Source organism: Acanthaster planci, linkage group LG03 (assembly GCF_054643075.1).
Source record: "Acanthaster planci isolate LZ-2023a linkage group LG03, COTS_SCS, whole genome shotgun sequence".
Taxonomy (NCBI): Eukaryota; Metazoa; Echinodermata; class Asteroidea; order Valvatida; family Acanthasteridae; genus Acanthaster; species Acanthaster planci.
In genome coordinates, this window is record NC_141779.1 from 20521513 (window position 1) to 20541900 (window position 20388).

At 42.4% G+C, this 20388-nt stretch overlaps 1 protein-coding gene across 5 annotated transcripts; it reads right to left on the minus strand.

Annotated features, from left to right (window-relative positions):
• Positions 1-214: 214 nt before the first annotated feature.
• LOC110991026 (uncharacterized) lies at positions 215-15644 on the minus strand. Of its 5 annotated transcripts, XM_022256101.2 has the most exons (7): positions 15114-15644; positions 14560-14640; positions 11589-11948; positions 10570-10872; positions 9633-9701; positions 3704-3881; positions 215-2391 (listed from the first exon to the last, which is right to left on the minus strand). In XM_022256101.2, the coding sequence occupies exons 1-7, from the start codon at positions 15190-15192 to the stop codon at positions 2346-2348; spliced, it is 1116 nt and encodes a 371-aa protein (XP_022111793.2). In that variant the 5' UTR covers positions 15193-15644; the 3' UTR covers positions 215-2345. The 5 variants fall into 5 exon arrangements, 4 of the variants coding, with proteins under 4 accessions (XP_022111793.2, XP_022111796.2, XP_022111794.2 ...); XM_022256104.2 differs by lacking the exon at positions 14560-14640 and having other exon boundaries at positions 15114-15634; XM_022256102.2 differs by lacking the exons at positions 215-2391; positions 3704-3881 and adding an exon at positions 6155-7595 and having other exon boundaries at positions 15114-15628.
• Positions 15645-20388: the final 4744 nt, after the last annotated feature.

Below are 20388 nucleotides of genomic sequence, written 5' to 3' on the forward strand. Positions count from 1 at the left end.
CACAAACTACTGCAACAGCAGACCATTTTAGGTCCAGGAAATAGTGATTTGGCTAGCAAAGGTATAAATGTGAGGTCTACTTACTCAGGCTGGCCTGCAACCGTAGTCTTGAAAAGGAGGCTTTCAACCTTATTCTTTCCAGATCTTTAAAGTATAGATTTCTAAACAAGCATTAGGTGTAAGACTTGAATTTGAGTGTTTAACTTAAGCTTGATTGGAGGACCTGACAGCTTTATTACAAAATCTTGCAAAGTAAATACACCAAGTTTGAATAAGAGGATCTGAAAGACAGTAAGTTCTACAATCACACTGAAATAAGACGAAGCAACAAGAAAATTAGGAATTACTGGCATTGTGCAAAGTTTTTTGACTAGTGGTCCTGATGTACAAGCATCGACATTAACTAAAACGTTTCTTCACCTTTACCGGGTATTGTGTTTTGGAGCCATGAACGTGGCGAAATTGTTAACTCTGCCCTTCAACCTTCTGTGATAGTTTTATCTCACAGCCCATTGTATTGCATCTCATGGCTGGTTCAAAAGAAGCGCTCGCACTTGGACTTATTTACACTGGCATCCAGCTATGGTGAAGAGAAAGTCTTGCCCTATATCGGACTTTAAGCTCACACCGTGACCATGGTGACTAGTTGCCATGTGCCCTGCCAATGTCCGTGTATACTGCACGGAGCCATGGCTGTTCGTAAGAGTTACTCCGTAAAAAGCCCAAACAGTGCTTTCTACTATTTAAGGGGGTCATCGGGAGAGTTCGGTGGAACGTCGCTGGATTCATCAATATCAAACATTAAAACTAAGTACATGCTATGACGTCACTGCTACCTTACAATAACTTAATACACATCTTATCAATTTGCACATTCCCATGAAATGTCTAAAGGATCTACTAACATAAAATACATAAGAAAGAAGTACATGTACTTATAAATTACATGACCTCTCCGGGTTTTTTTCTACATCAGGTGAATGGCGTGTTGGTGCTGTATTTCACATTTTTGACATGCTGATCACCCAATCAGAAATATTCAAGCTAGTCACAAACAAGACAAGAAAGCGAACCCCATAGACATCCTAAATTCTGAGGGTTCCACATAGTACACAAAATCCATCCGACACTCACTGCCTGTAGTCTGGAAACCGATCCCCTTATAGCAGTTATTCATATTAAGTTACCATAAGAGAATCGCTGGCACAAGAATCAGTGATATATGAATTTCTGGCTTATTGTTCCGACTTAGGGAACTAAATCTTAACCTATAAATTATGGGCAGAAAAAGTAAAAGGGCACAATGAATTCAGTGGGAACTTGTGGCGAATGGTGGAAGGTGACCCCTGGACCTCAGTGGCCACTAGCCCCGGTCTATGATTAATCCTCCCCTTAAAGGTTCCATTGGAACCCATGATAAATGGAAAATTCTTAGTAACGACACCTATAGTCCCCTGGCACTTAAGGTGAAACTTTTTGACAGGCCATTTATAAGACTTGTCATCCTAAGCCCAAAGGTGGCTAATTTGTGGGAAGTAAAGTATGAAATGATTCTCGGCGGGACCTATCTTGTCCCCAAAGGAGCCGGTTTGTGGACCATCTCACAGCCTGAGGGGGTGGAGGGTCCCCCGCCCGAATGAGAGAACTCCGCGGTCTAATGTTCGATTGGAAACCTTGGCATGTGGAGACACTCCAAATCAGTGATGTGAAGTTTAAACTTAATCTACAGTCTTTCGAAATTCAAGGCCACACGCGTGCATGAGTGCGGCAGTGGAAAAGCTTTTGTCTGATCTGTCTCGGAAAAAATGGCGCTGCGCGAGAATAGTCCATTCGATTCCCACAAAATTGGTGTCAAAATGATCGCAAAGAGTTAAGGGATCAGCACCTAAAAATAAAGCACTACAACGATATGAGCAAAAATGTGGAGCAGACGGTCCGCCTCTGGCTCTTCTAGGGTGAAGAGCAACACTTGTCACCGGCACTCCGACCTTTTTTCCCCTTCAGTATGGGGGAAATGGAAAGTAGTGAAGTTAAACTACCCTTTCTGGGAAGGTGCCATTTTAGGCCACTGTCGGTTAAGCATCCAAAAACCACACTGTTGTACCAGACTAGTGAGAAAGTTATTGCGGACTGGGTAAGACCTTGGTGAGCTATTTCCCAAGTTGATCCCTCAATGCATCCAAGGCCATCCCTGAAAACGGTGGCGACAGACGATGTGAAGTTCCAGCGCTTTGTAATGTTCTCATCCACGACGCAACGTCTGTGAAATATGCAAATTGACGATGCCTTCCCAATTTGAGAGGCCTGAATGAGTTCCCGGGCTCAGACCGACGGTAGAGTACCCTTTATACCGCTGTAACGGGGTCTGCATCGGCTACACGTGATGGAGACCTGTGGATGAACGATCCAAACCCTTAGCAAAACCGACACATTTTGTTTTATAGTCCAGTTAACCCTCAACATGATGGCGCTATTTTGTCTTATGATGTCAGCAATCCTTGTGTAATTCTTAGCATATGCACTTTAACACATTTGGTGGGTATTAAAATATCTTTTAGTTTATGAGTTATAATTCCGTAACATAACACATCTGGTTAGACGCACGTGACTTATTGCCCAAGATATGTTGTACCTGGTTTCAAAATATGAACGTGTTACCTCATTCTAATTAAATTTTATATATAAAACATTCTTTTAATTTTGACCCCCACGGCATAGTGACGTCGCGATAGAATGCAGGATTCCACATCAAGGTTTACGTAAATGCCCTATAACCGAACAACACCTTGATTTTGACAACATGAAATAGTCTTTTAAATGAGCCGGGTTATTTTGGCCCCTCTCAAAGCCAGTTGGGGCAGATTCTACCCCTATAAAAACTCGACTGTGCCGCGTCTCATGTTTTTTTTTTAACTTGGCAGGCATGTATAGCATTTCTTTATCATTACAAGGGTGAAGTTTGAAGTCAGTCACCCAAAAGTTTTGTTGTCATGGTCATTTGATGTTCGAGGCCAAACGCGTGCCAGCCCGCACGCATTGAGCACCACCATACACGGTAGAAAAATTACACAGTTTTGCTGATTTATCTCAGAAAAATTGGTGCTCCATGCACAAGAATGGTCCAGTCAGTTTTCACAAAATTAGTGTTAAAATGATTGCAAAGATTTACTCTAAAAACTCCTAAAGGCTCAGCTAATGACAACAGGGCAGTGCGGAGATATTGGAAAAATATCAGAGGGGTGGTTTCCACCTCCCGGCCCTTTTAGGGTTAAGGCAGATAGCATATTAGATAGAATATGATATCACACTGCATTTCACCAGGGAGAATCAAGGAATCTTCACCCCGATTTTCGCGGTACACACGCAAAAAATGAAGAGAGTGGGAAGGGAGAAAAGTGAAAACCACCACCCAAGGCGAAAGCAAACGGGCAAGGATGTATACTGCATGACCGCTGCATGGTGTCTGATGATGATGTCCGGTGCCACACTCCTGGAATTTCCTGCGGCCCGAAAACTTTCAGATTTTCTATGCCCATTACCCCAATCTTGTACCCTACTCTAATGGCGCGTACTGCAGGTCTCAGCGTCTTGCTGGCTTATCGCTTCACTCAATGTCCCTTATCAATTTTTATACCACCGGGGCAAACTAACGAGTACTTTTACGTCACCAGTGCTTGTCAAAAGCCCAAAGTGTCCACCTTACCCTCGAGTATGCTTCCATTTCCCACGGTAGTAGCATGCTGCCAGACCCAGCACGATAGTGGACACGCCCAGCACAGCCGCACTGACCTCAGCCACCACCACAGGCGAATCACCCTTTGATGAAGACGGGGATGGCTTTATTTTTGACTTCGCTGTTGGGGTGAACACGCTCGTAAGCTCTGTCGTGCCCAAAACCAAAAAGTTAAGATTATTATACGGACCCAGAAACACTGTTGTTGTCATAATCAGTGGGAGAAAGGGGGCAAGAGGGGGATTTCTGCCTCGTTTGAGCCCCCGCCATACTTTTGGATCCTCCAATATATATAAAATAAACAAACTGCTCCCGATCTCTTTCTTGCGTGGCCACATCACGCCCGTGCATTAGTCTTTACTGTATGACAGAATTAAAATGGCACTGTAAGGAGTTCTACTTCGCACAAACCTGCCGCAGTGGCGTAACTAAGGCTAAATATATTCGGGGGGCAACCGGGGGTGCACTAGCTGTTTTTTTTTCTAAGGGGGGACCACAAGAAAGTAAGGGGGCGGCACGGGCTTCGCTGGCGGGGAGGAGGGGGGAAGAGCTGGCCTTTTGGGGGTACGGCTTCCCACTCCGTACAAGAACTTTACAAGAGACAGTGCACGTGTACGACAACCATTTTTGGGGGAACTTTACATGCGCGCAATAAGCACGCGCGACCAAATTATTTTTTCCCCGAAATGTCTTTTGAGTGCGCGCCGTGTGTTGAGAATTTTCCCATGCACCGTCCTGTCTCTTTTTTGCCGTTGAGGGGGTGTTTCTAGTCACAGTGGATAGAACAAGGGCATCTTAATGTGACAGAATGTAATGAATAGACCTGACATGTCCCATTCGGTGCGTACAAGCAAACGCGAGGCCCGTTTTGCAAGTTGGAAATTAGAGCATTAGAGACAAACGCAAGACGATAGCCATGGGAACGAGGCTGAGCAGAAAACTGTAGTTAGTGAACCGCAACGTATTAATGTGTAGAGAGTTTCAGTGGAGTACATTGTAGGGCTGAGGCCAAACCATTAAAGAGACATTGAGGCCAGCCATTTCACAAAAAACGGACGAATTCTAACAATGAATATTAATTCTAAAGCGGTATAAACAGCGCCCCCTAAGATTGCCGCTGCGCGAACACTGATAAAAAACAGACACCCGAAAGTTGAAACGATTTTGGACAGTTCGTTGCTAATAAGCGCTCCCCCTGAGAAATTCTCCCCTGGAAAATAGTACTGTATTCCCCTTCCCATGGAAAACATCCCGGCGACACCCTCGGCTGCAGAGCTAGGGGTGCATACTTGAAGGAAAGCATCTTGCACGAGGACACGATCACTTTGATGGACAACTCATCTCACCCAGTGATCGTGATTGTTCGATTCCAAGATTCAGACTCCATTTCAACTTGCATCGCCTGCGCGATACACAGACGGCCTGAATCTAACAAAAGCCGCGTGAGTCTTGTGAGAAGTGTCCAATACACTCGACGATTTTCCCGTGAAGGGAAGGAGGTTCGATCTCGTACTGGTGAAGGACCCACCTGGTCATCACTTCGACTCGTATCAATGAGCCATACCCCCCCCAAACATTGACGTTATAGTAGATTCTCGTACCTCTCCAAGTCTCCTCTCAAGGCGTCATGTAATCGATCGTAGTCCTGTTAAGCAGAAACCGCTGCTTTTAACTTGGTCATGACTTGTGTCATGACTTGGGTCAGCGAATTAACCTGTGTAAAACATGGCCCTTAATGTCTAATCCCCCAAAAGAAAGTTTATGATAATGTGGAAAAAAATGACCTGAACTCGAGTGGTAGGTTTGGTCCGGTCTGTAACATGGCATTCCTTTCCTGACTTTGGCGAGAACAACAACTCTTAGCTAGCCCACGGAAGGAATCGCCGCTTCGTCATATTAACCGACTAGCACGACCTATCATCTCACAGGCAGGTTGTCCCGAACTGACACAATACCCAATCGGCCACTCCCGTCTCCAGTTCCATCACCTCAGAACATCATCGGAACTATCCTCAGCTGAGTTGGTTGCGTCATCCTTTCTTTTCGGAACTGTTCTTGAATCAGCGGTTGGCGGGACTGTTTTCAGTGTATTTCTGTTTGCGCAAGATCGTCCACGTGGGATCTGGATCTGTGTTCGGAAGGAGCGCCCTGATCATCAGTCTTGTATAATGAGTAGCTTACTATTGTGTCATTTCTGTTGTATCATAGTAATTGCCAATAGTTGTTGTTGAATTTTGACATCTTTGGATTATTAGTGTGTGTCAACCGAATTAAATTCCTGTAAATCCTACCTAAACTAGCTGTCTAACATTCTTTTGTTATTATTTTGTCGAACAAGTTTGGTGGACTCGGGGATTTCCATGAATGGTAAACCCCGCGATATGTACAAAGAAGAAACAAAGCTATTCTAAGAAGAATATATTAGACTTTACAGCACCTTGATGCACATTTATTTTGGCCTCGCAATTTTATTATAAATGTCATGTTTAAAGCAGATACAGAAAAAACTCGCTTTAAAAATATGAAAGGATACAAAAATAGATTTATGCAGCGCATTCGTTTACACATTAATTACATAATTGGAGCCTGTTGCCCGTACGTTATTTTCAATGAAAATAGCAATTTTTTTAAATATACAGACTGATCTAAATACAATTTCATTTTCTTAACCCTTCTGTACCATTTTTCCCTAAATAATTTTGCGATTTAAACATTAATGAACATATAACTATCGCTACTGTATACGCATTAAGACGAAACCTCGATTGGGTCTCCGTACTTATCCTCTTAAAAAATACATTGCACAACTCGCTTTTTCTCTCAGTATTTTCTACATATTGCATTAAAATGTTTCGATGTTTGTAACCAACCGCTGTATTAAATCACCTTATACATGTAATAATATAAGTACATAGTGTTGATAATAGATGAAATGACTATATTTACAAAGCTTTATTCAGATATAAGTGCACCAATCACACGTTGTCTTTCTTTAATAATGCACCATTACAATAGATTCTTAGGACTTTATGACCCGATAAATCAGCACTTAACGACACTCCGCCAAATTTACCCCACAAACGGGCAGCACCACACTCAACAGTGTACTGAAACAGTCAGCATGCATGCAAATTCACCGAAAGTTAAAACACGTCATTTAAAAAAAAGATGGTTTCCCGTTAATTGAGAAAAAAATACTTAATGTTGCAAATAAAATATTGTATTGTACAATATACCCAAATGGTTTGACAGCCAATACATCTATCATTCGACATTTCACATACATATACCATACACATTCCATAAACAGTGAACTGTTCAGAAAGCCTATACCATAATATGATTGCTTTTTTAAACATCAAAACGGGTTTAATTTAAGAAGGGGGCAGTTTCAGTTTTGTTTTTCGATTTTTACCGATATATTTTGTATACTGACTTGCAACAGTCATTCTATGGATGATGAACATCATCCATAGAACTTGTTCTACGATCTTCTCTCTGTTTCTATGGTAATTGCAAAAATCTTTGTCAAAATTAAGAAAATATCTTTACACATTTACGGTTCGATGGTAGAAGAGCACAGACACCATGATAGAAACGAGTGTCTTCTCTAATGCTTGCGGACAAATCAAGACAGGCATAGACAAAATTCCAAATGCGTGGTCCTCGTCTTAAATGTCTTCCAAAGCCCCATCCTCTATAACATCTCTAATCTTGTTAGGGTTAACTTTACTCCAGTTCCTGAAGAATCTTATTTGAAGCGGGAGAACCTTCTTCTTCAGCTCCAGGACTTCTTTCTTCAACGCCCATTTCTCTTTCCTGCTGGGTTCCTCTTCAATCGGTCCCTGAGTGACGGGATATCCTGTATGTTTGTCAAAATAAGAGGTGAAGATGAAGTCAAAGACCGAGTGGGAAGTAAGTTGAAGTCAATTAGTGAAGAATTTAAGTTAGATCAAAACTATAATTTCAAAGGACAGAGCTTGGAAAGGACATGCTAATGGTTTCCTTTTGGCGCTTAGAAATACAAAGAAAAGGAAACATTCAGTCCTACTAATTAAACACAAAAACTCGCAAAAGGAGGAAAAGACGAAGCTAGGCTTTACATTTTTCTGCCTGCGTGTAAGCGTTATAAGACGTTGTGACATGCATTTACCGTCCACACATGCAAACTGATTGTTTTACTTTTTAGTCTTTCCAGTAAACATTCAAAGCCTGTACATACAACTTATGTTCTGACCCGATTCATTCTGGTCCAGTGTCCACACTTCTGTTCCCGTGTACCTTCTTTTGGACCTGTAAACATCAGAAGTTTCTCTTGTGGCAAGCTCTGCTACTGTCCAGGAGATGACTGCGTTCTCGATTCGATTATAGTGGCGGAGATCATTCCAAAGCTTTCCAGCACCGACCCCTCAACATCCATCTCAAATCCGTAAACATAATCGGCTGTAAACGCCCTGCGTCATTTTGTCGACGTGAAGTCCGTTTTATCTTCCTTTGTGTTTTAGTTCAATTCACATTGCTCACAACAAAATAACAGACTTGCGCTCGCAAACTAGGAATTTTTTATGTAAATGAAAATAAGTTGTTTTAGTGAAGGAAACAGAATATACATAGTACGCAATTAGATTCAAGCATTGCCTCGTTATGCACGAGACGCGGCTCAGACCTTGGAAGAGGAGCATAGAAATGGCATAGGAAAAAAAAACCACTGCACCACAGGGAAGAGAAGGCACTGCGAAACGGGGAAGTCATCCGCCGCCAAGAAATTAAAAATAATTTTTTTGTGCAAATAAAGCAGAATTTGTTGATATGAGCTAGCATGGTGCAATTCGGTCAATTTGTCCGTACTCATATGAATCCAACCTTTCAATTACACCAGCTCTGATTGAATAAAACAACTCTCCTTGACTTGTTTTCCAACACTTGAATACCTAATTAAAAGAGAAGCCCAACTCCATCATTTTGGCCTAGGATAGTTAATTGATTTCCTTTGCAACTCAAAGAAAGTTTTTGTTTGAGTTGGGCCCTTCTTTCCACTAGGTATTCAATTGTAACCATGCAACGCAGAGTTCGCATTATTAAAACTGTATATGGTTTTGTTACTCTTGTCATTTGACAAAACGTAGCAATTCAATTATTCCATCCCGTAATCTCCATGAATTGAATCCTGGAAAGCTCAAATTGGCCATTCCTATCTGTGCAAAGTGAGCAAAGCCACCGCGGACTTACATAAAAACATCTGGATTCGTAATGCCTTTAATCAGCAGTCAGCACAGGGGTCACTGAAGCCGCCGGCGGCCATCTTTCCGCGCCAAATACAAAGGTTATACAAACGTTTGCTCGCCATTGTTAACCTCATTCATAGCATCGATTGTTGCAAAGCCAAGCCAGGGAACCATTGCATTAATATTCGTGGCATGGTAAAATGGCTGCCAGTGGCTTCAGTAAGTACATAGGCACTGCGAGTCCAGATTTTTTTATATTCGTCCCGTTCGAGTTAATGCGCGGAAGGAGCTAGTCCCAACCATGTCAGCCACTGAAAAAACATTTACACATCGTTTGCTTGTTGAAGATATTTCCTTCTTGTCTAATAGTCAAACACCTTGTCCTCGTTTCGTTTCATGGAGATCTGTAATTCCATCACTTACACCATGAACGGTGAACGGATATCTGTGAAGTACAATAGATCTGTTTCCGGGGACAGTGCCACATTTTCTCCAGGGGCGCCTCCCTTTGTTTTCAGAGTACTAAACAATGCACTGTTCACCAAAACACATAGGTTCTTATACTGTTGCCTCTTGTCTCCGCCTACATTGGTGTGCAGTCGGTGAACAGTTCATGGTGTCAGTGATGAGGATTCATTTTGAAAGAACTTCTTCGAAGATCAATAGTAACTTACCCGTGAGATCCTGTGTCGTAACGGGGTCGGTGAACGCGGCTTCGGTCGATGGGATCTCAAGGCAGCAATCTGTATTGGAGAAATACACGTGAAATGTGGCTGAAGTTCATAAACAAAATCCTGCATCGTCTTCAGTTACGTTACGTCAAAGGGTACCTGCAATGGAATTGTTCCAACACGGACGTCAAACTGCACCTTCATGTCTCAGTTATCCTCGTTTTTTTATTAGCATTTTACTATTCCAAGGGTCTTTTGCCATCTTTTTTGTGTTTTTTTTTATTTGTTTTTTTCTTTGGTTTGATGCTAAAGAATAATTATTTCCATAATGACGAAAAAAATGTGTCTTAATGTTACATTGGTTTGTGTACAAAAACCTCCTGTATTTTTCCGATTGTGCTGGCCGAAATTGTCTCTTCTTGGTGCATGGTGATTCACTGTTGTGTAAGCACATAGCAGTAAGCAGGCAATCAGCCCTTTCTCAGAAATATTTTCACAGTTCTCAGTTTGAGCAGAATTACCCACGAGCTGAATCACGTCTTCCGTAGATGACATCACAGCAATAGCACCATAAGTTGTCTGGGAAATCGTGAATAGTTTTAACTGTTTCAAAATTACAGTTTTCAATGAATTTAAGTTCATATCAGATCATTTTTACACACTGTTCACCTACGTTTAAAGAAATATTTTCTTCAGAACTGAAACTCACTATCTGCATGGTTGCATTTAAGACAAAAGACACCGAGAAAACATTTGTTTATTGTTTGCAAAGATCTTTTCATCTCTGTCAATATATCAAACCCCACTTTTTAAATCTCAGACGTTCTGGTTCCAGGCAGCGTGTTGCAAATGTCTGATCAACTTCACTCATCAGAGGCCTAAAGTCTGGCGACCGCAATGCGCCTGTTTTTTAAAAACATTTCCGAGCCAAGATGCTTACCGGATACGTTCAGCGTTCCTGTGGCAACCTCCAGACGACGTGAATTTGTTATGTACTTGAATTCTGCCTTGACAGTGCACCAGCTGTTCTTGGGGTTTCCCTGATCACATTGTATCAAAAGCGTGTCATCGTCTCGTTGGAAGGCAGGCAGCGAAGGATCGGCCACCGAGGACTCTGTCGACCTGCGGCCAACCCTGTGGCCGTTGATGATCCAGCTCACCTCGCCCAGGAACTTACATTTTTCTTCGACCCTGATGATGAGGTCACTGTCTTGGGTATTGCTCAGGAGCGCCAAATCTGGTTCTTTTTGAAAAGGGGAGAAAAGACATAAACTGAAGCCTTCATTATCTGTTGACTAGATCAGGAACAATAATAAGACATGTAAGAACTGCAATGTCCATGTTGTTTGACCTCCTACGGGGCCAGTGGCGTATCCAGGGGGGGAGGGAGAAACTTGACCTTCGACAGATTTTTTTTTCACAAATAAGGCTTCGTAGGTGAGTAGGAAAGAAAGTAATCGGTATATTTGTTTATTAAATATTAGCACTAAAACCCTCAGAAAACAACACCACAAAATAAAAGCAAGGATGTCGAGTCCTTGAGTATTAAAAGCTTTTGATTTTTCTCCCCACCATGTTACACGAGCCCGAAGCCGCATTTGCGTTTAGATTTAACCCCCCCCCACTACAAAAGCTGGATTCGCCGCTATACCAGGCATCCATACAGCGAAATCCATTAGTTCTATACCGGTTTTGTTCTCCATTTTAAGTATACTATAGAATAGCACATTTTGAGTGTTGAAAAATAACTTCCAATTCCGAATGCTTCTGTTTGGCATTCGGAAAAAGCACAGGGTATCAATTTGACGCCGCAGCAAGAGCCTGTAACTTGCCACGGCGGGAGAGGCCGTCACAGGAAAACTCATTTGTAGTGCAAACAAAAGATAGGAATAACTACGTTGTGCTGAATATTTTTAAGGAGTGTGAACCTCATTTCAGGATCAAAATTTGCGGATTTACCTGAGCAAACGGTGACATTAGCCTCATGGGGCTGATTACCCATTCCAAAACCCCTGGCAACCGTTGTCTCGGTAGGCGGACCGTCTCGCAGCATCACGCACCCGTACGTACCGGCGGCCTCCACAGTAGCAGCCGTCATGACGAAAGTGGTGTTCAGGAGACACCTCCCACCACAGCTACAAGTGTGGTATCTCTGAACTTGAACTGGCTGAAAAACACCCGTTTCGTGGTCCACCACCTTGTACAGCCAGCCTTCGTAACCCCCGCAGTCTGGTTCCGTCGAACCCATACAATGGAACTGAAACTGACCCCCCAACGGTACATCCGTGCTTGACGGGATAAGTAAAACACCTGTTACGGCTGTAGAAAGAAAGAAAAAAACGCAACTTCATATTGTTAAGCTCAAAAGACGCGGATAAAGAGCGCTGCATTTAAAACTGAGAAACGGTCGGCCTTCTTAAAATTCTTGGTATTACATATAGCTGTGTAACAAAACATTAATCAAAAGGATGAGGGTTAGGCCTTGTTTTTTAACTCTAATTTTTTTTTTACATGAAAAGAAAAGCCAGCATTTGAGATCGTTTAGAAAATTGAGTAGTCGATACGGTTAACCTTTCCTCCTAGAATTTGGTAACAAGAACAATAGATATACAAATACGGAAGACAAATTCGAGCACAGGGAAAGACAAAAAACCTTATCCAGTGGTGCACTTCTCATGGAAACACCTCAATGCTCCGTGCAAACTAAATGTCAACAATACGACTTATGCGTCGTGATACAATACTAACTTCCTTTACTGCCAGTGTTTTAGACTATTAACTGTCAGGTGAAAATGTGGCAACCAAAATAAATCAGTGATTGTCTATAGCTTCGCTGCAGTTGCGATGATCGAACTCTTGGTCATGGTCTCCTTTGGGAGGACAACCAGTGGCGTAAATTTGTGCCTGAAATGGGGGTTGGGTATTGGGAATTATGGGGGAAGACTTGCCGGCCATGGAAAGTTGAAAAGCGGCCGGGTGCGGGGAGGGGGGGTTGACACCAAATGACACTATATCGGGGGCGATGTTGTTGATGCAGATGTATACATCAGTGGTGTGTATTACATAAATGCAGAATTTTACACAGCGGCGTATCCAGCCATTGATGTTGGGGGAGGGATTCAAAAGTCAATGCAGGTTCGGACTCATTCAACAGATGACGGGCGAGAAAAATATCACAAACCTTACTCGCGTCCCAACATCCTTGCTTTTATTTCATGGTGTTGTTTTCTTAGGGTTTTGATACTAATATTTGATAAATAAATTACCGATCACTTTCTTATACTTATGAAGTATTATTCCTTTCAAAAAGCCGTTGGGGATCAAGTTGCCAACCCCCCATGGATATGCCACTGATCTTACATTTGAATGGCATATTTATGGCTTTTTATTGTTCTCACTTAAAAAACATTTGTAGGAATTCCGAGAAATTCTACAAAAATCCGCTTTAACGTTTTTTTTTTAAAAAATGGGAGGGGGAATGATTCAATAGCCCACCCCAGGTTCAAAAAGTGGGGAATATATACCTCCATCCCTGGCATTTATGCCTACGAGGAAAACGATCGAGTATCAATCGATGACATTTATTGCAACAAAAATGCTACAGGGGATTGACACTGTTGCTCAACTCAGAGCTTGACATTATAAAAGACATTCCAATGCAGAAAGCATGCAGCCTCACTCCACGAGCAAGACAACCTGTACCGATGGGCATCGTCAGGATTTCTCCAGGGGATGAGCAAACTCTTTTCACGGGGGTGGCTTCCGGGGGTAAAGAAATCATCAGCTACGAACTGATAAACTACTGAGAGGGGGTAAGTCTGGGGTTTTTCTGTTTTGTTTTGCTTTGCTTAACAAACATATTTGCGTTGTTCCTTAATACCTTTTAGTATTTTCTTTCTTGAAATTTCCTCGTTTTTTTCCCCATTTTTTCTTTTTATTCCGGGGCAGGACACGCGCCCCCTTGCCTCTTCGCCATGCGAAGCCTATGCCTACTAAACAATCACTCAAACGAAGGCCGTGGCTGACAAGCTTGGGCATGCGTGATCAGTTCCAACGAAACATGGCAATTAAAAACTGACCAGGTGAGAGAGCTGCCGTTAATGCAATATGCACACGGTGAATTATTTCACTGATCCGTGAATTCTCCCAACCCATCCAGGGAAAACCAGCAAGCCTAATGTTAAAGAGCCAATAGCGAACGCCATCAGACAAAAATATAACGTCTGGTCAAGCAAAAGAAAAACAGACCTTTTTGAACGATCCTTTTCCCAGATTGATTTCAATCGCTACAGCAATAAATGATGAAAGGAGCCCCTTAACATTACACGAATCCAAATGTAAGCCAGTAGTTTGCTGAAATGAACGTACTCTACCTTCAACACATGCCTCTAAATATCAAACATGCAATCAAACTGAACTGGTCTGTTTTGTAAATGGCGACATAAATATTTAGTATTGGCAGTAAGTGCTCTGTGGGGGTTCGGTTTTATTTTGTTTATTTTGATTTTTGTGCCACGAAGGTGGGAAATTAGGAAAGAAACTTCAACGAAAACAGCAAGTACGATTAGCTACAGAAGATAATCATGAATCAGCTGCCTGGATTACTGTCATAAATCAATACGGCAAGCCGGATTTCTTAGTTCACAGCAAAAAAAGGAAAGTCTTTTAACACTACATAATGTTAAACATTGTGGTATCTATTAAAAGTACAACGCAATGGGCTATACTAAATCCTTGGTATTAATTCAACACTATAGATCTGTAAAATTTAGTATGAAGGCAATATAGTTCATTTCATGTTACATGTTTACGATTATTCAAAACTCATCCAGTCTTTCCCTATAAGCACATTTCAGCATGCATACAGCTATACAGAGAGAAACCATGATGGCCACATGCATCATGCATACTCTGGACCACATGAACTTACTATTATTCAACTGTTCTGTTGAGCGTGGACGGCGAGACCGCTCACGTGCGGGTGGCCAGTCCTCGCCACTACCTTCAATCTCTGAACACAACCATAAACACACAAGCCAAAAATGCATGACTTTGCAGCGCACTTGATGGAAATATTCTTATGGTCCTCGACTTTAGTCAAATTGTACTCGAATTATCCGACCAACTATATTTATGCGCACCGCCCATTGCCCGGAAACACTGGCGAACATTTCAACCAGATCTTTTCAGATGTACAATCACTCCGCTTCTTTGAACTACGCGCTTGGTTTTGGCTTGCTCTCCAAAAGCTATGGCGATACACGTAGCTGTTCATTACACACGACCAGAGAAAGCTTCGTAAGCACATTACAATGGCAACGCAGACAGAGCAACGCGGTTTTCACATCTCCGTAAAGTGCGCAATTGCAAAGCGAGGCCTACAAGTTTGATTATCATGTACTCATTATCGGCATAAGGCCCACTTGGTATGAAATAAATCCACAGATTCTCTGCTAGTAAATACATTTCAAACCCAGAACCTACCTGACAGATTGACCGACTGAACCATCCATCCCAGCAACGCAAAACTCAACAGCAGTGTATGAGGTGCGAATGTCTCCATTGTCTTGTTCAGTGTATGACGTGTTTCGAACTGGTAGAACACAGCGAGTCGAGCCTTAGGAGGTAGAGCCTATTGCGTGGTTAATTCGATATGCAAATATATCTAGGAACACAGCTGCCTCGTCTGGTTCACTGCGCTTCTCTAGCTGCCGTGTGTCTGGAACATCTGATCTCCTGACCTGGACTTTCGCCTATTTATCGACAGAAATGCGAAGAAGGGACGGTCCCTTTTGCGAACGGAAGAGTCTATTTCAGGAAAACCCACACAGCGTTGGCAATGATGTCATCGATGTCAACAAGGCGCTCGCCGGCGTGGAAAAAATAGAAAGTGGTTACCCTTCATTTCCATTTCTCATCAGGAAATAAACTGATGTTTTGGCTCGCGTATGTGTTGATTTTTGAAAAGATCTTCCTCCTTGCTGTGATGTGTATCCTCATCGCCACTGCCAAGAGAATGGAGAGAAAATGTTGGAGGAATTAAAAGACAAACGGGGTTTATAATCCAGTCGTGACTACACGTAATGCGTGCAGTTGAAACACTGCCAAGGGGAAACCTCATGCGTGACGTATTGTTTGGCTACATTCCCATTTATTACAACTGACTTTAAAATTGGGTGAGACCAACACATTTTGGAAAATTTTCCCCGCTATTAGGCCTACTAGTTTAATAGGGAAATTAGTAAAGTGGGAAATGAATATTGGTGACGTTTCCTTCAAAAGTCCTTTGCTGTTTCTCTATCTGTGAAATCAATGAATGATCTGCGGGATCTGTTTGTTTTCCCAGTCATCCCACTTTCGATCAGTGTCTTCAACCCCCTTGCTATACCACGAAATGAAGCTGTGCCCCCTTTCACCCACTGTCAAACGCTGACAGTGCACCTAATGGGGGCCGTCCATAAGGTACGTATGCACGAAGGTGGGGGAATTGGTGCCGTTGCGTACACCATGCGAATAGCCATTGCGCACCGTACGCAAACCGAAAATTTGCCTTTAATGAACCTTCCTCATATCAATACACTTTCCTCATACAAATAAATAACAGAACCAGCGTTTTCTCGTCGAAAAAGCAGTAAAACACTCTATCCCTCACCATCCACCCCGCCATTATCCTCCTGTGCCAACCCCCATGATAATTAGTAAATCGCAACAGTATGACACAACGACCAGCAGCGTCTTCCAGAAACGTGCAGGTGCCCTCTACGCACCTAAGAGAAAAAAAGCACCGGGATTATTATTAATTTTTATTCAACATCTTTTTTATGCTGCCAGGTAAATGTTTACCAGAGCCATAAATACCGATATAAAAACCTGTTATTACCTTGCTCATCTTTTCAAGAATTTGGAAGCGACGTGCGAACAGCAGTACTACAGGTGATGTACAATGTACTGTGACATTAATGCTAAAGCAAAGTACCCTGAGAAGTCAAAAGATATGTGGAATGCGTATGCATATGGGGGGGGGTTGGAGCCATTGCGTACGCGATGTGTACAGGGGGGTGGAGGTCTTAAAAGTCGGAATTTCGTCAGTACGTACTTTGTGGACGGACCCATGAACGGACCCCTGACCCGTTGGCTGCGCCCCGACAGGAACGTGACGATTGCCAGATTATGCCGCAGGGCAGTATGTTTCCTTTGGCTCACAACACCATCCCACGATCATAAAAAAAGTGTGTAGATGCGGACCTTCATCAAAAATATCTCACTGAGACGGCCTTTTTTCATCTGTTTTGCGGAATTTGGGAGATATTTTGCCTTTTTGTCATCCTTTTGAATCATTTTCCGTCATTTGCCATGCAACGGTACTTTAAAAAAACCTCCATGGATAATGAAAAATCATAGGTACCATTTCGGAAAAAAATTGGGAAAGTACTTGGGATGTGCAGCCCCCCAAAAAACTTTTCCGTTTGCTTTTCAAATCGGAAGAGGGGAAGGGGAAGACGCAAAAGGGAACAGCACTGAGATTAAACTTCGATTAAAATATACACAATTCAGCTGTCATCAATTTTCACTTCCGTGTGGAACTGTCCAGGCCATTTTGAACCAGGCTGCACTGATGGTGGTATCATCAAGGATCCCCTTCATTGTTATTTCCTTGAGAGATTTCCAGCATGTTCCGGCCAGGGAACTAGAATGTCTCCTGTCATGATGTTTGTTTAAGGGTATCTAGGTACGCTGATCTCTCGTAGAGTACAGGTGACAGTGTTAGAGATGCGAGCAATGACCTCCAGGTAACGTAAACATCGAGCACGACTCTTATACCTTTACCGACAGAGCAACATTTTTGATTAAAGGGTAAATGTTTCACAAAATATCCATATCCATGTCTGACGTAGGTCATTCGAGGCTGTCACAAAGCCTTTTAAAGAGTTAGATGACTTTCAAGAGCAAAGATTTTTTTGGATCAGGACAATGGGCCTTATATTATCCCCTAATTTTTAATAACCAACAAAACCCCGTTGGAAAGGAGAAAGAAAAGGTGACGTGGAAGAAACATTCCTTGGTACTGATCAATAATGAAATGTAAATTGCACATTCTGGTCTGAGTGGAATTGTCGGAAAGAGAGCTGAAAATGTGATCCGTAATTAACATAGCCTGTATCCATCCCTGGCACTGGTGCCTTGAATGCTTCATGCTCGCCTGGGTCTCGAGGGGAAAAAATCGGGTATCTCACCCACGAAAAACCCCTGAATGTTGTTGCCTCTGCTGCCCGATTTGCATCAATCTCACGTTGACTCACATGACCTCCTCGACGTTTCTCAGGTTTCATACCGAATAAAACAGTGATGTTGGCACTAGGCCTATCTTATCATGATATTTCAAGCAATATCAACTTGAGCAACTTCTGTTCTTGGACTAATGCCAAGATTAAAAAGACTGCAGCTCGCACAATTTCTGCGAAAACACCAAATGTTCAGGTTAAGGGGCCGTCCATAAAGTGCGTACGCACGAAATGCTGACATTTCAGACCCCCCCTCCCCTGTACGCATGGCGTACGCAGTGGCTCCAATCCCCACCCCCTGTATGCGTACGCATTCCACGATTCGGGATAGACGCTGCCGATCTTTGTGTCATGAGTAGACTTAATGTTGCGGTTTACTAATAGTGGGCGCTGGCACGGCAGGATAAATGGTGGGGTGGATGGTGGAGAATGCTGTGTTTGAATTTCGACGCACAAAAGCTGATTCTGATAGTTATTTGTATGAAGACGCGTGAAGATTCATTAAAGGCAAATTTTCGGTTTGCGTACAGTACGCACTGGCTTGAACCCCTCCCCCTCCCCTTTGTGCGTACGGACTTCGTGGAAGGCCCCCAACACCCAGTACCCTGACATCAGGGCTTAACTCTGTGATACTAAGACTGAACTGAAATACTCGTGCGTTGCCAAAAGGGCTGACTTTCAAATCAGATAGACCCATTTGCCTGGTTACCAGGACATTTCATTTTGTATTGAGGGCTTTTTGGATCTAGAAATTATTGCAGGTGTTGTTTCAGACCTGCAATTCTTAAAGGGAACCTAAGATGTGCGTTTTTCAAACAAACATTTTTATAACCCCTTAAAAAGCTCTACAAATTTTCTTCTACCGTCCCTCAGCAAGGAATTTATTTATCGACCGTGAAGCTGGGAATGAGAAGCAAGATGTACCCTAAGTCGTGTTGCTCACGAGGGAAAGTACCTTGCGTTTCCTCAGCTTGGCAATATGAATAAATTCATCAATCGTCGTTTGACTTGAAGGCGAAGGAGTCACTCGATCTTTTTGCATTCTTGCAAAATCTAAACAGTATTTGTTGAACATGCTGGACATGACCTACTCTGTCAATTAAGTGTCGACAGTTAATTTTAATATCTTCCTTCACAATGAATTTCAAAACAAATAGAGCCTTGACATGAAGGGGGAATATAAGTCTTTAACAAAAACTCACAAACAGGACTTTCAAAGGGATTTGGGGTGTCAATATTGGCTACACACATATAGGGGAGAGAACATGCAATGGGCTAAAAGACCATTCCGAATATAAGTTTTCACGGAAAGAGAACTTGTGTCTCTAATTATCTTATTCTTGTCGTATATATCTTATTCATTTCTACACACAAATCCTTTCAGTGATTTTGAGCTAGTAACTGCATTGATACAAACAAATGCAATTTTTTAAAATTAGTACACCGCCTTTATATTGTGTCTCATGTTGCTAGATTTAGGTTGGTTGACGGTTAATCTGGGCATTTTGGAAACCCCCATCTATCCGATAAGAAATCTAGCGGTGGATGCGGAGATGAAGCAACTGCAATTATAATTTTCCGTCACAGCCCGGTGCGTTGAGTCGTTGATTGAGGGAAAGTCCCTTAGCATCCCACGGAGAGCCGTCAAGAAACCTAAACGACGCCAAGAAATAAAGGGTCCTCGGACATGGGCTTTAGATTTTATGAAAGGCAAATTTATCATTACCTTCAAGCATAAGAATCTTTATATTTGCGGCCAGAGGATAAGATAACTTGGCCTCTTTCTGTTTCTTAATTTCTTATTCATTAGCGGCACTTCGTTTGTAGTTAGGAATTTTCAGTGAAACCTCCTGTGAACGTATATGCACGTTTTATCGGAGCAAGCATTTTGCAGTGTTAGCCCTGTGTGTCATCAAAATCTAAAGAGAACATTTTGGAGAAATGAAAAATTGGTGTCTCCCCTTGAGCTCGCCGTACCTTAAACTCACAAAGGCTAGCTGGCACAAGATAACTGTTTAAATCTGGAAAAATGGGAATCTAGCCTATTCAGGGATACGTAGGGCCAAACTGAAGTAGGGGCACCTTCCACCCTATTTGATAGACATTGTGATTTTCACCCTTCCGTCTGCCCCCCCCGGTGGTATGTTTCTCTTGGCGTCAAATGGTCAAATCACCTTGGATTGGCAATGAAAACAAGTCAAGGGACAATTGTTTGCCCTCTGGTTATCGGTTTGTTTGTTCTAGAGGAATTTCTATTTAATACAATCTGGCAGGCTCCAGGACTATAACACGGAAGTGCACCAGAAATGGTACGGTTTATATTCTGTTGGTGTCCTGTCTGGTCCTTTTTTCTCATTCTTTCTCAATTTTGCATACTATACAAAAGTTTCTTCTGGTCGATATACCAGAGCAAGTCTGAGGGCTATTATGGTCAAACTATATAGACAGTCCTCAAATTTGTCTCATTTATTCCAACT